We start from the raw sequence: 15,163 nt of genomic DNA, 5'->3' as shown, positions 1-15,163 counted from the left end.
GCCCCAGGACTCTGCCCCGTGAATTCGGGCCTTGTCATCTGAGTCAGCTTTGGCCAAGAGGCATCTGGGGTAGGGAGGGGAAGAGTCCCAGGCCGCCTCGGCCTGGCAGCTGTGAGAGGCCTGATCTCACTGTTCCCTGCACCTCACTCAGCCTCAAGAGCCCCCAGCACAGCACCTATAAAGGTTGCAGGCATCGGGCTCCATTGCTGATGGTTCCCTTCTCCTTTGCTCCCTCCCTCTCCCCCTGCTCAGAGAGGGAGACTGGTGGCTGGCCCACTCACTCAGCACAGGACAGACGGGCTATATCCCCAGCAACTACGTCGCGCCCTCCGACTCCATCCAGGCCGAGGAGTGAGTATCGACTCTGGCCTCCTGCTTGCTTACCATCGCTGCCAGTTCAGAGCTTCTCTCCTGGGCTAGAGTGGGAGGTCTGGCTGCCCAGGGCCCCAGCCACATCCCAGGAAGAGGCACTGTGGGTGGGCGGAAGCCTGGACCACCAGCACCATCCTTCCACCTCCCTCCCCAGGTGGTACTTTGGCAAGATCACCAGACGGGAGTCAGAGCGGTTACTGCTCAATGCGGAGAACCCAAGAGGGACCTTCCTAGTGCGAGAAAGTGAGACCACGAAAGGTATGAGTGCTTCTGCTGACCAGTGGGAACTGAGCCTTTTGTGGGTTATTTGAGCCGGGTATTGTGGAATGAATAGGAGTTTGGTATATGGAGTGGGGTGGGAAGAGCCCTCTAGCTAGAGAAAAAGACAGGATCAAAGGCAGGGAGGTCCATTTGAGGAACACTGAGTCACTCTGGGTTGACCAGAGATGCAGCAAAAGATGATGCAACAGGTGCAGCAAAAGAGGCCAGCCTCTCTGGCCTCAGGTTCCTCAGGTGAGGAATGGGCACAGGTTGTCAGGGAGTCTGAGGGTCACAGAGCAAAAGGCTATTCCCAGGGAGGGTGTTGATGCAATGGGCCCCTCTCCTTCCCCTTCTCTAGGGGCCTCAGGGGCTGGACTGGGTGCTGGGACCTGGCTTTGCCCTTCCCCCAACAGTCCTGGCCTCTCTTCCTCTCCTGTTCTTCCTCCCCACCAGAGAATGATCACCCCTTTCTCTCCAGCCCCTCCGCACGTGGGTTGCAGACTCTCCATCACCATAGCTACGAAGCTCCCGCTTCCTGTGGGCCTGGGGCTCAGTGGGAGATGGGAAGGCAGAGCATCTGTGTCATGTGTGTGCATTTCTGAGAGGTCATGTGGCTGTGCATGCCGTGTGTGGGTCCAGGCATGTGTGTGCACACATGGGGGTGGAGTTGTCTGTGGGTTGCTGTGTGGGAGTGAATTGTTACGGGTTTGTCCTTGTGCCCAAGGGCCTAGGGAGTGTGGACCTGTGTGATCATACAGCCACTGGACACAGGCATGCCTGTGTGTGTGCACATGTGGTCAGGGCTCGGCCTTAGACTCAGGCCTGTGGCTTCTATACGCACACGGCCTGGCCATCTGTAGAAAGTCATGGCTGTCCAATGCAGGCTTTAGAGACCCAGGTATGGGTTCAAGTCCCAGCTCTGTGCCTGACTTGCTGGGTGACCTGAGGCTAGCTGCTTTCCCTCTCTGGGCCTCATTTTCCCTTCTTTACACTGGAGATTGTAACCCCCACCTGAGGATTGTCCAGAGGTTTTGTGGGCTGTGCGGACTGGGCTTCTAGCATGAGGCCTGTGTGCTGCTTCCCGAGAAAGGCTTTCTCTGGCCCCTGGAGCCTCCTCCCCTACCCCTGGGGCTCAGCCTTGTTCCCTGATGCCACCCCAGGCATCTCAGGCTCAGGCTTAGCCAGGCCTGTTGGGCAGAAGGAAACTTTTCCAGCCCAGAGCTCTTGCAGGCTCAAGGGAAACAGGGAGGGGCCATCGGGATTGGCCCAGCTTAGCTCTGGCAGCCTTCAGGCCACACCCAGTATGTGGTCTTCTGCCCAGGATCGCTCCTGCCTGAGCCTGGAGTCTTCAGGAAGGGGCAGGGCCCGGACAGTGTGCCCATGGGCAGACCCACAGAGGGAAGGCAGTTATGCCAGGGACACACAGCCACTTGGGACCATTCCTGTTAGGCTCCCTGCCAGCATTTATCGAGCACCTACTGTGTGTCAGGCCCTCTTATATGTAGGCTTATTGAGTCTCCCCACCAGCCCGGGAAGTAGCCCCATGGTGCAGCGGAGGAAACCGAGGCCCAGAGAGGGCTAGCCACTCGCTCAGGTCACACAGTTGGGATGCACACCTGGGCTTCAGAGGTCTTGCTAGGGCCAAGGGTTCATGGAAAGGCTCTCCGGTCAGGTGCCCCTTTGTCCTTTAGCTCTGCCCCAGTGGCCGCCCCAGAACTGGGTGCTCAGAGACAGGCTGGACCAGACCTGGCTCTGCCTGTGCCTCCCTTCCGTCCCGTGCTGGGTAGGTGTGCTCGGTGCCGTGGCCCATCGGTGGGCCGGCATGGTGGTCACGGCTCCTCTTTGGCCTGCCCTGCAGGCGCCTACTGCCTCTCAGTGTCTGACTTCGACAACGCCAAGGGCCTCAACGTGAAGCACTACAAGATCCGCAAGCTGGACAGCGGCGGCTTCTACATCACCTCCCGCACGCAGTTCAACAGCCTGCAGCAGCTGGTCGCCTACTACTCCAGTGAGTGCCGGCCAGGCCTCCCGGGCGGCCAGCTGGGCGCAGGCCCTCGGAGAGCATGCCAGGGTCTCCGCCTATCCTATGAGCTGCAGACCCTGAGGAGGGGGGCTTTGGGGCCAAGAAGGGCCAGGACTTCTGTCACCCTGGGGGTGTGCGCTCCCGTTCCCCTCCCCCCATCTTCCTCTCCCCTTTCTCCCTCCTCCCACCCCCTCTTTTTTCCTTCTCTCCTCCCTGTGCCCTCTCTTCCCTGTTTCCCCTCTTCCCTCCCCCCACCCCAACCTGCCCCTCTATCCTCTCTCCTCCTCCGCAGCTGCCTGGTGAGGAGGGGGCTGCCTGGAGGAGTGAGCTGGGAAGGAGGGGGCATAGGCCGGTGTCATTTGCCCCTGCAGCCTTAGGACCAGTTAGAACTGGTTACCGGGAGACAAGGAGGGGGCGGCTCTATTGATTGGATTGTAGCAGAGAGCGATTGGATTGTAGCAGAGAGCGGGAGAGAGAGCACGCAGGCGGGGAGCTCACGTGCGCAGGTTGTGAGCGTGATACGCGAGCCAGACCGAGTGTGCGGGAGTGTGGCCGATCCGTCTGGATGTTCAGGGCTGCCCGGCTGGACTGAGGTGTCATGGCCTGGGTGCTCCCACGTGGACAGCTCTCTGTGGGTGTCTGTGGGCCTGTGGCACGTGGCCGTGGCCTGCGCGTGCAGGCGTGGCCTTTCCTGAGAGCGCACGCTACTCCTCCTCTGTTGGCTAGGCCTCCCGAATCCCTCTAGGATCTGCCATCCCACTCTGTCCCCTTGGCCACCACTGTAGGTTTCATTCTGAACCCCGTTCCCCCAGATCAAAACCCTCCAGGGATTACCTTGGAATTTTAGGATAAAGACGCCCATGTGGCCTCTGAGGCCTTGGGTAGTCTAAACCTGGCTGGCCTCCCTGCCTTACCTGGTGCTCTCCTTCCCCCAGTCACTCTCCAGCAGCCCCCTGGCCTCCTTTCAGTTCCTCCAACCCAGGGGCTTATTTCTCCCTCAGGGCCTTTGCACATGCATGAGGCAGCGTGCCCTCTGCCTGGAGGGCTATTTTCCTGAGTCAACCACTCACTCTCCTGTGGATCCAAGCTCAGGTGCCGCTTCCTCTGGGAAGCCTTCCAGGATGCCACCCAGCCCACCTGCTATTGCATGCACAGCTCTCCTCTGTCACACTCGTGGTCCTCGGAGGTGATTAAGGGAAGTTGGGTGTCGTCCTGGACTATGCACTTCCTGAGGGCAGGTTTCCACTGGGTCCCTGGCACCTGCCTAGGTAGCCCCCGCTTAAAGTCTGATGAATGAATGAATGAATGACTCAGGGAGCAGATGCACGAGGTGGTGTGGGCCTGTGTTGGGGACGGTTGTGTACACATAGGGTATGGATGCCTGGCCTTGGGGGTGTCCTGTGCCTCCCCGAAGCCTGTGTGTATACAGTGTGTAAGTCTGCGGGACACGGAGACCCCAGCACGGACGCCGGGCCTGAACTCCACCTCCCTGCCTCTGTCTTCAGAACACGCTGACGGCCTGTGCCACCGCCTCACCACTGTGTGCCCCATGTCCAAGCCACAGACTCAGGGCCTGGCCAAGGACGCCTGGGAGATCCCCCGGGAGTCGCTGCGGCTGGAGGTCAAGCTGGGCCAGGGCTGCTTCGGAGAGGTGTGGATGGGTAAGGCCTTGCCCCGGCCCCACACACCCCGCCATGTGCCCACCTGCGAACCAGGCAGATGTCTGTCCAAAGTGGCAGCTCAAGGCCCCATGGGTCCCCCAGCCTTTGCCTCCACGAGCTCCATCACCTCTGCTGAACAGTGGGTCCTACTTTCAACATGGAGCTCCCCCAGTGGTGGCTGACAGCAAGTTGAGGTGTAGACCGCCACACCTCCGCACACCGTGGTACCTGTTTACCCAGAACTGCTCAGGGCTGGGCATCGTGACGCCCCAGTGACGTGCCGTGTGGCCTGGGCTGGGTGGCTTCACTCTGGAGGGCTATTTTTCCGAGTCAACCACTCACCCTCCTGCGGATCCAAGCTCAGGTGCCACTTCCTCTGGGAAGCCTTCCAGGATGCCACCCAGCCCACCTGCTATTGCATGCACAGCTCTCCTTTGTCACACTCATGGACAGAGCCTCGATCTTCCCAACTGTAAAATGGGACTGGTGATAATAGGACACCCTGGTGGGGTTGAGAGAACGCTGGCCCCGTGTGGGTCCACACGTTAGCTTCAGCTGTGGGAAGAGAAGCCCCCGCTCACAGAAGGAGTACAGGGTCTGGCGTGTTCCAGGCCTGTTAATGATCTCCTGTCTAACTCTGGAGAGACGGCCAAACCGTCCTTGAAAACAAATGCCACGCAGCCCTGACAAAACCCAGGCCCCCTTCTGCTTTGGTTTCTGCTGACACAGGAGTTGCAGAGGCAGCGGTGAGGCAGGCCTGGCTGTTGTGAGCCTGCGCGTCCAGCGAGGGGGTGTGTATGTTGTGGGGGGGGTGGTGGATGGCCGTGTGCTGTTTTCAAGGTTGTTTCATCTGAGCCGCAGTATTCACTTGGCGTCACCACCACCACTTCCCTCCCTTCAGAGGAAGAGATGATGGAGGAGAGCAGAGGGGGTTCCTGGGTGGCAGCACTGCAGGGACAGAGGCCTGCAGGCTGGAGGTCAGGCCAAGTCAGGGAAGGGGAGGCTTTGAGCTGGGGAGAGGGGAGGGGGATGAGAAGCCAGCTCCCAGGCACAGGCACAAAAAGAGGACGTGAGCAAAACCTGAAAAATCCATGGCGTCAGCCATTCCTGTGGCTGCAAAACTCATTCCTGGCTTGGGCGTGCGGTGAACAGTCAGTGGGGGAGGCTCCCGTTCCTCCCTGGGTGATCCAGGTAGACTCACGAAGCGCCTGGTACGCATGCCCAGAGGGCCTGTGCCGGGAAGGCCACAGACAGGGGCCTGAGCCCCAGATCGCACCTGGAGGCCCAGAGACGGGCAGGAATGGGGCCAAGGCGCCTCAGGCCCGGCTGGGACAAAACTCAGATTAAACACACTGGTTTAGAGCACAGCTTCCCCTAAGGCCTCACAATGTAAAAACCAGATAATAATAAAATGACAGCTGCAGCTATTATTAACTGTGTCCTTACAGTGGGCTTGGCCCAGTGGCTAAAATCTCATTTAATCCTCAAACAGCCCACAGGTGGATACTATAGCATCCCCATTTTCCGGATGAGAAAATCGAGGCTCAGAGAGGGGAACTGGCTCACCTACGGTCTCACTGCTGGGAGGAGGCAGAGATGGGAGCCAAACTCCTGCCAGACTGACGTCCGAGCCCTTCTACTTAGTGTGCTGCCTTACTGTTCGGGGAGTGTGGCTTGAGACAAGCTCTGGTTCTGGTGGCCTTGTTCTGAGGCCGGCTCTGCCTCACCCCCCGCCCCCACGAGTACATGCTCCATCTGCTAACCCGGGCCACCGGAAGGAACACGCCTCCCCAGGAGAGGGCGGTTGAGTTGGAACCACGGTCCCCCAACTCTCAGATGAGTGTGCTGCTTTGGGGGACGTCTCTGATAATCAGCGTCCGAACAACAGCTCCTGTTTCTTGAGCGGGCCCTGCGTGCAGATGGGACACTGAGGTCCAGAAAGGGGCTGGGCCTTGGCTTCTCTTGTCACGTGGCCTGGGAGGCCAGAGCTGAAGTTGGTACCCAGGCCGGCGGATCCTGGTCCCTGTGGGGTGGGAATGGGGGTCCTCCCCTGAGGCTGCCTGCACCCCTTTCCACGCAGGGACCTGGAATGGCGCCACCAGGGTGGCCATCAAAACTCTGAAGCCCGGCACCATGTCTCCGGAGGCCTTCCTTCAGGAGGCCCAGGTCATGAAGAAACTGAGGCATGAGAAGCTGGTGCAGCTGTACGCGGTGGTGTCTGAGGAGCCCATCTACATCGTCACGGAGTACATGAGCAAGGGTGAGGCCTGCGTGATGGCGCGGACATGTGGGTGACCCCTGGCTGGGGTCCTCACAAAAGGGCAGGTGGGACGTGCTTCACCTCCCACCACATCTAGAGCATACGCCTTTAAAGGCAGAATGAATGGAAAGAACCAGCTTCCCATGTCAATGGAAAGTTAAACCAAAGGTTGCCTTTCTCCGTTCATTTCGTTTTTAATGATTTCCCACGATGCATCTATGTCCCCCCATTTTGCTGGTTTTGGAAAGCCATTTGCCATTCTGGGGCTGGAAGGAGAGCTCCCTGAATCCTCCAAGCTGAGCCACAGCACATCTGGGTCAAGTTCCTGGCTTGACTTTTACTTGGTTTTGAAATGAATTATTTTTCAAAATTCCACTTTTTGGAGGTATAATTTACATGGGATAAAATACACCCATTTTAAGCGTCCAGTTCGGTGAGGTTTAACAAATGGCTATGCTGTGTATCTCCTACCACAACCGAGATAGAGATGGCCGTCACCCCAGGAAGCACCCTTGTACCCCTTTGCAGCTAGTGCTCTCCAGCCCCAAACCCACAGAGCCGCTGATGGGCTTATGTCTTCGCAGAGTTGTTCTGGAATTTCGTATAGCTAAATCTTTTACAGCCGAGGGCTTCCTTCTTGTCGTGTGTATCAGTAGCCTGTTCCTTTTTGTTGCTGAGCGGTATCCCGCGGTATAGCCGCACCACAGTTCTGTTTGCCTAGAGGCGGGCATTTGGCTGTTTCCCATCCTGCTTTGCCTTTTAAGTGACAAACAGACTTCATTCAGAGATGGGTTTGCACAAAATCTGCTGTGTGCTTAACGTGAGGCCGGCCTGCCCCGGTGGACGAGATCCGGGAGTCACTGCTTCCTGGCTCAGGGAGGACAGGGCGGGGGCTAGAGCTGCTTTCTCTCTCTCCAGGGAGTTTGCTGGACTTTCTCAAGGGGGAGACGGGCAAGTACCTGCGGCTGCCTCAGCTGGTGGACATGGCTGCTCAGGTGAGCCAGCCCCTCCCCGCTCCCACGCCTGGCCTTGAGCTCTCTGACCCACCTGGTTCAGCCATGTCTGGCCTCTTGAGCGCCCCCTCCAAGGACCTTGTCTTGACTGCCCCCCACTCACTGATCTCATCCCATGTATTACTGGGACCACTTACAGGTGCTGTGAGTGGTGGTTCGGGCAGAAGAAAGAGCCCTTACCTGGGCATCAGGAGTCACTGACTTGCTATGGGACCTCAGACCTCAGTTTTCTTCTCTGTCAATGTCAGTCACTCATCAAACATGTATTAGTACTTGCTTGCTGTAGGCAGTGCTCAACAACTACTTTTTTTTTTTTTTTTGGTGGGGGGTACGTGGGCCTCTCACTGTTGTGGCCTCTCCCGTTGCGGAGCACAGACTCCAGACGCGCAGGCTCAGCGGCCATGGCACGGGCCTAGCCGCTCTGCGGCATGTGGGATCTTCCCGGACCGGGGCATGAACCCGTGTCCTCTGCATCGGCAGGCAGACTCTCAACCACTGCGCCACCAGGGAAGCCCCAACAACTACTTTTTAATTTAATCCTTAATACAATCAGGTGGTAGAGATGGCTATTATTCCATTTGACAGGTGAGAAAACTGAGGTTCAGGGAGGGGACTTGGGACAACAGGCAGGACCTGACGCTCCTCTGTGTCTCTGGGAGCATCTGGGCCTCTTTTGCACGGTCGCCCCACTTCCCTGGCTGCATCTTGTCTTGTGCCTCCCCTTTGTCCTTTGCCCTATGCAACCTCCTCCTGCTGGGCACTGGTCCTGCTTTTTGTGCCAACAGTATTTATTGTAAATTGACGTCATTGCCTGAAGAACTGGGAAGGGTGGGGCATTTGGTTGGCTATCCACTCCTGGGGATAACACCACCCCTGGGCATGTGCCATGTGATCTGGGAAGGGCAAGGGGTGGCCCCTGATCCAGGCTCCTGGGTTCTGCCTACAGATCGCTTCAGGCATGGCGTACGTGGAGCGGATGAACTATGTCCACCGAGACCTCCGTGCTGCCAACATCCTGGTTGGAGAAAGCCTCGTGTGCAAAGTGGCTGACTTTGGGCTGGCTCGGCTCATCGAAGACAATGAGTACACAGCCCGGCAAGGTAGGCAGAGGCTCCCGGCAGATGCCGTGTGGCCGTGGGCAGTCACACCCCTTCTCTGAGCCTCAGTTTCCTCCTCTGTCAAGTGGGGATAAGAATGGGGCCTATCTGGCAGAGAGGTCATGATGTTCTCCTGAGCTCCCCCGACCCTTCTTGGTCCTGCAGGTGCCAAGTTCCCCATCAAGTGGACGGCTCCAGAAGCTGCCCTCTATGGCCGGTTCACCATCAAGTCAGACGTGTGGTCCTTCGGGATCCTGCTGACAGAGCTCACGACAAAGGGACGGGTGCCCTACCCCGGTAAGAGGGCTCCCCACAGCCCATCTCTGGTCCTTCTGCCCCTGCCCTGGTGACCCCTCTGCTCAGGTGACCTTGGGCAAGTCAAACCCCGTCCAGGGCCTCCGTTTCCCCATCTGTATAACAAAGAGGTTGACCATCTGATCTTAGGCTCTGTCTTTGGTGAGGGCTCCCAGCCTTGGGGGGGGCCTTACCCACGGTCACAGCCACCCTCTCCTAGGCAGGAAGCCCTCTCTGTTGTTCCCATCAACTTCCCTCTGCCCCAATTTCCTCAGTGGGGCCAGCCTACTCATGCTTCCCTCTGCCCACAGGGATGGTGAACCGCGAGGTGCTGGACCAGGTGGAGAGGGGCTACCGGATGCCCTGCCCGCCCGAGTGTCCCGAGTCTCTGCATGACCTCATGTGCCAGTGCTGGCGGAAGGACCCAGAGGAGCGGCCCACCTTCGAGTACCTGCAGGCCTTCCTGGAGGACTACTTCACGTCCACCGAGCCCCAGTACCAGCCCGGAGAGAACCTATAGGGCGTGGGCTGCAGGGCCAGACTGCCTTCTTGGCTTGATCCTGAGCTGGGTGGCCCCTGACGTGGGGTCTTGCCTGCCTCTGCCTGTCCGCCCGCCGTTGATCCTCTCTGTGGGGCTGAATTGCCAGTGACGAGGCCCCTCCCTCTTTTGTGGCATGGAAGGGCTTGGGGCCTGGGGCTGCCCTGGGGGCGGGGTCCAAGGCTGGCGCAGTGACTGTGCCCCGGCCCCTGGCCAGCCGCACACCTCCTCCCTGCGTTCCCTCCTGGAGCTCTGTGCGTCTCAGCAGGAGGAACTGGGAAGAAGGGCCGGGCTGAGGGCACCCTTTTCTTAGCCTCAACCTACTGCACGCACTGGCCCTTTCCCACTTCCACGCCACCCCAGGTCTGTCTGCAGAGATAGCCAAAGAGCCTTTCCAAAGAGGAGTGATGGGCCACTGGCCCTCGGCCTGCCTGCCACACTGCTCCTTGCCACCCATTCCTGAAACGCCTGTTGGTGGAGGCTGCTCGGTCCAGCCCCCTCTGCTGTGGCTCCCAGGCTGGTGAGGCCTAGCTTGACTTGTTGCTGGTGGGTGGGGTGGACACCTCCCTCAAACCCTGCCCTTCTTAGACCTGAGGGATCCTTAGAGATCTTCAATTCCTTGTCCCCATACTACCCATGGGGAAACTGAGTCCAGAGAGGGGATGTGACTTGCCCAAGGCCACAGAGCAGTTCAGGGTTGAGGTGGGATTGGAACCTGGTGCTCCCTCTGTCTTCCTCAGGAACCAACAGGATTGTCCTTGGAGGCACTGTGGACAGACTGGGGCAGCCCAGGGGACAAGGGGCCTGAGGACGGGTTAGAGATAGCAGAGAGAGTCCTGCTGCCTCTGTTTGCTCAGTGGGCTATTGTGGGGGGAGAGAGTGGAGGTAGATGTGGGGCTGAGCTAGAAATGAAAGGTACAAGGGTAGGGAGGCAGGTTTCAATCAGAAGGTGGGAGGTATTTGACCTTTGGAGCTAGCCAATCATGAAAGGGAGTGAGCTCACCGGCTCTGGAGGCAATCAAGCAGAAATAGAAGATCCAAATGATTGGGAGGCCCTGGCCTCAGGAAGGAACCCCAGGTCCTCCTTCACCCAGTTTGTCCTGTGTCATTTCAACGCCTGGCCCCTGCTCTTCTCCCCAAGTTGGCACCTTTAACTCACGAGTACGGAAAGGAGTGCCTAGACTGGGGTGAGGAGGGAGGACTGGGGTGTCTATTGCCACACACCAGGACTGGCTGTGTGCTCTCGGGCAGCCCCTGCTTCCTTCTCTGGGCTGCAGTGTCTGCCTCCATTTGTGGCCATGGCCTCTGCAACTGCTCCACTCCTGTCCAGACCCTGTGGCCTGGCATCACGTGGTGAGCTCAGCCCATGGCATCAGGAGACCGTGTTTTGGCCCTTGGGCTATGTGGTGGCTTCTCCCTGGACCTCAGTGTGTCCTTCTTAAATGGGGCAGCCAACAGTTTGTAGGCATCTTGCCAAGGGCTCCTGTGTGTGTGTGTGTGTGTGTGTGTGTGTGTGTGCACGTGTATGTTCCTCCATGTGTGTTCATATTTAACATGTAAAAACGCCCTCTGCTCTGTCCCCCAGACCTGTTGTACATTTCACCCACAGCCCCCCATCACAGCAATAACGTTCCTGCTGCCAGGGGTTCTCGAGCCAGCCAGGCCCTGCCAGTGGGGAGGGAGGCCAAGTGGTACCTGCCTGTGAAATTTCAACTCTTCCTTTCATACATGTTTATTACCCAAGTCTTCTCCTGTCCCGTCTCCGTCCCAGTCGAATCTGGACTCACTTACCCCAGCGCGCTCCCAAATCCCCTTCTGACTGCCCAGTGTCCTTTGTATAAGGTGTCCTAATACTGTCTTTTTTTTTTTTTTTTAAAACAAACAGTGTTTTGTAGATTTCAGATGACTATGCAGAGGCCTAGGGGACCCCCGGCTCTGGGCAGGGCCTGGGGTTCCTGCGTTCCACGGCCGAGGCCTGTAGGGGGAGGGGGGATTTGGAATTGGTTGTAAATACTTTGCATATTGTCTGATTAAACACAAACAGACCTCAGAGTTTGGTCAGCGGTTTCTTGAGTATCTATTGTGTGCTGGAGAGTGAGAGGGGGTGGGATGTGAGGACAGACTGTGTCAGAGGGGCCTTTGTGCAGGCAGCATTGGTGGCTGGAGGGCTTGAGGCCAGAGCGGGACATGATCAGATTGGAGATCTCTGGAATGTGGCTGTGTGCACATCCATCCCTGAGTTTGGGGAGTGACTGTGCCGGGCAGAAACCTTGCTTATGTCTGAGATGCACCAGGCGAAGCCCAGGGCTCGTGAGCAGGAAGTGTGAGCAGTTGAAGACTCTTTGCCCTGGGTGGGTGGTGGCAGTTGACACTCTGGGGGCCCCGCAGGGCTGTCAGGCCCTTGTGGAGTTCTGGATGTCCTCACAGGGAGATGTGGCTGTGTGCGTGCTGTGTGTTTCCCAGGAGTGCTGGGCTGGGTGGGGGTGGGGGGGGTTGGTGAGACTGGGTTAGCAAAAGCCCTGGGCACCCTGGAGAAAAATCCAAAGACCCTTCCTCTCCTCCCTTCTCCCCTCCACCAAGGCACACAATCTGGGAAGTTCATTTGCAACAGTCTATAGGAAGAAATGTCTTTTATATCAGATCACACACCGATCCATGTAAGTTACCTCTGGTCGTAGTAACACTGTTTAATCTGTATAATTAAAAACAGATTTCAAAATCAGGATGTTTCTCTGTTCACTGTCATTTTCACAAGCCAAATACCACAATCTCCGGTCAGAATGGACACCTGGAGACCCCATGGGTGTACATGTGTCTTGGGAGCAGAGGTAGGAGCATGGGTGTGAGTGTGCGCTTGTGGGTGTGTGCCTTTGTGTTCACTGGGGTATGCGTGTGGCCCTGTTTGCTCATGGGTGTCTGTGTTGGTGTGTGGACACGTGTCCAGGTGGCCTGGGAGTCTGGATGTCCAGATGTGTGAACCTGTTTTTCCTGGCCCTGTGTGCAGAGATTTGTGTGTACTGCGGGGACACCACTCTAGGTGGTTCTGCCTGAATCTGTGGGCTCCCCCGGGGGCGCGGGCCCCGATGTGTGTGGCTGGGCTCTGCTTGTCTGCGCGGGGCAGTGTGTGTGTCCGCGTGGATGTTTGTGGGCTCAGGGCGTGCACGAGGCGCCGGCCGCTCCGCCAGGGCCCCCATGCACCGGGGGGCGCAAGGACACCTGCGAGCAGCCCAGCCCGGCGACGCGCCCCAGCCCGGCCGGGGACAAAGCGCTCGTCCGCGCTACGCGGCGGGTCGGGAGTGCGCCTGCGCGGTGGTGAGCCGCGGGTCGAGCCGGGGAAGAAGCCCCGAGACCCCTTTATCTCCGTCTCTCGCCGGTCTCACCAAGTGATTCAATGCGTGTGTCTCTCTCTCTGCCTCCTCCGTCTTTGTCTCTCTTTGTCTGTGCCTCTTCAGCTCTCTCTCAGGCTCTCTGGCCCTGGCTCTCTTGTCTTCACAATTTTTTGTATTTCTTTCCTCTTCCCTAAACCCCCTCCCCCCGCACTAATTGGTCTTTCTCTGTGTGCTCCTGATTTTCTGTCTCCGTTTCTGTATGTGTCTGTTTCTCACTGTTGCTAGTTTCTCTTTTTCTCTGTGCCTCGTGGCCGTCTCTATTTCTCTAGTCTCTCTCTCTCTGTGTCTCCGTCTCAGATTTTATTTCCTTATCAATCTCTGTACGGCTCTGGTTCTCCTCCAGACCCTCTCACACCTCCGTGCCTTTGCCTAGGCTGTTTCCACGACTTAGAGTGCCCTTTCTTTCCTCTCTGCAACCTGGCAAACTCCTCTTCATCCTTCAAAACATCTCAGAGGCCACAGACCACCTCTGGGCGCTTTCCCTGACCCCCTGGAACTTGCAAGGGTGGTCACGGCCATTCACACAGCTCCCCCCCTAGAATGAGGCTTGAGGGGCTGGGGAAATTCTGGCTGAAGCACCCAGATCTAGCGCACCGGGGTGCTGTCTGATCAGAGAAGGGAGGCAGGAGTTTGCTCTGTCTCTCCCACCTATTGTCTCTGGCTCCACTGGTTTTGACGTCCCCACTCTGGGCCTCTGCTTTTTTTTTTAAATTTAGATGTTGGGGGTAGGAGTTTATTAATTAATTTATTTATTCTTGACTGTGTTGGGTCTTCGTTTCTGTGCGAGGACTTTCTCTAGTTGCGGCGAGCGGGGGACCACTCTTCATTGCGGTGCGTGGGCCTCTCACTATCGCGGCCTCTCTTATTGCGGAGCCCAGGCTCCAGACGCTCAGGCTCAGGATTGTGGCTCACGGGCTTAGTTGCTCTGCGGCATGTGGGATCCTCCCAGACCGGGGCTCGAACCCATGTGCCCTGCATTGGCAGGCAGATTCTCAACCACTGCGCCACCAGGGAAGCCCTGTTCAGTTTGCTTTTGCTCGACTCTTCAAGAGAAAGAGCAAAAAGGCGAGTGACGTCTACTCTGCTGGGACCATCATCTCACTGCCCCCTCTGCCTGCTCCTGCTTCTGCTGCCCTGTTCAGTTTCCAGCCCACTTCAGGCGATTGGAGACCCTGGGACCCCCTCGTCCCCTCCGCCTTCCCTTCCTGGTTTCAATGGTTTTTCTCATTCTACATGCATTTTTTTTTTCTTTTTGAGAAAAGTAAGATGATGTTTGCCCCCATGGGGGAAAAAATTCCTTATATAGTAGGGCAGGAAAGATACAGAAAAGCACATACAAGAAGACGGTAATTTGTGCTCTCTACCCCCTCCTTCCCACCTAGAAAGGATGGGGCATGTTTCTGGGTGTGTGTCCATCTGGGCCTGTCGCCTGTGCTCTGCACAGTGGCTTCAGTGTCTCCTTGTCTCTCTGTCTCTCCATCCTCTGGCCCATAGTTACTGGCTGCCACTCTGGGCTGCTGGCCTATCGATTCTTTCAGATGTTCATATGTAAAACTTATATTAAAGGTGAACCTTGGGCCCCATCCTGCTGCAGCCCTGCTCGCCCGTGTGGGTGCACGTGCTCGCCTGTGGGTCTGTGTCAGGCCCCCTGTGCCGGCTCTTTCTCAGCACCGCCCCCCCCCGTCTTCCTTTCTCCATGGTTTCATTGACCTCCCTTCCACAAGTTGCACTTCTAGTGTGTGCAATGGGTGTGTGATGTGTGCAGTGTTCGGGGCACGTGCGTGTTGCTGGTCCTTCCAGGCTGCGGCTCCGTGCTGCTGTGGGTCTCTTTGCTCATCCTCTGCTCCTTTCATCTCCTCCCTCCCTCCTAAAATTCCAACTAGACCTTGTGCTGGACACACACACACACGCACACACATGGTCCCTCGTCTTTTTCTCTCATCTCTGTCTTCTTTTCCCGTTTTTCTCTTGGGGGCTCCAAAAAGCTGTGGTTTGCAGAGAGAAAAAGAGAGACTGACAGAGACAGAAACACGGAGATAGAGATGGAGATGGGGGGGTGGCATGGGGGTGGGGGAATCAGGCTGGGAGACGGAGCTCTGTCCGTCTGTCTGTCCATCCCAGTCTCCCCAGCCCTCCCTCCCTGGGGCTTTTCCCACCCAGTGCTGGGCTGTGCTTCCCTCAGAGTATGTCCCGTGGGATCCAGGGCTCTGCCTTCTGTCCATCTGTCCAAATATCTGTGTGTCTGCCTCTGCCGC

The 15,163-nt window shown here is 57.6% G+C and overlaps 1 protein-coding gene across 8 annotated transcripts in view; it reads left to right on the top strand.

The window, feature by feature from the left end:
- The window catches only part of SRC (SRC proto-oncogene, non-receptor tyrosine kinase), a 56,089-nt gene extending 44,518 nt beyond the window's left edge, over positions 1-11,571 (top strand). For all 8 annotated transcript variants that reach the window (XM_033433697.2, XM_033433695.2, XM_033433698.2 and 5 more), the window contains 9 exons: positions 253-351; positions 527-630; positions 2,492-2,641; positions 4,162-4,317; positions 6,398-6,577; positions 7,496-7,572; positions 8,537-8,690; positions 8,853-8,984; positions 9,293-11,571. In XM_033433697.2, the coding sequence (XP_033289588.1) occupies positions 253-351; positions 527-630; positions 2,492-2,641; positions 4,162-4,317; positions 6,398-6,577; positions 7,496-7,572; positions 8,537-8,690; positions 8,853-8,984; positions 9,293-9,501 (1,261 nt within the window). In that variant the 3' untranslated portion in view covers positions 9,502-11,571. The remainder of the gene's footprint in view (positions 1-252; positions 352-526; positions 631-2,491; positions 2,642-4,161; positions 4,318-6,397; positions 6,578-7,495; positions 7,573-8,536; positions 8,691-8,852; positions 8,985-9,292) is intronic.
- The last annotated feature ends 3,592 nt before the right edge of the window (positions 11,572-15,163 follow it).

Source organism: Orcinus orca, chromosome 16 (assembly GCF_937001465.1).
Source record: "Orcinus orca chromosome 16, mOrcOrc1.1, whole genome shotgun sequence".
Lineage (NCBI taxonomy): Eukaryota > Metazoa > Chordata > Mammalia > Artiodactyla > Delphinidae > Orcinus > Orcinus orca.
Note: the sequence above shows the minus strand (reverse complement) of the source record. Positions and strands in the feature narration are given on the sequence as shown.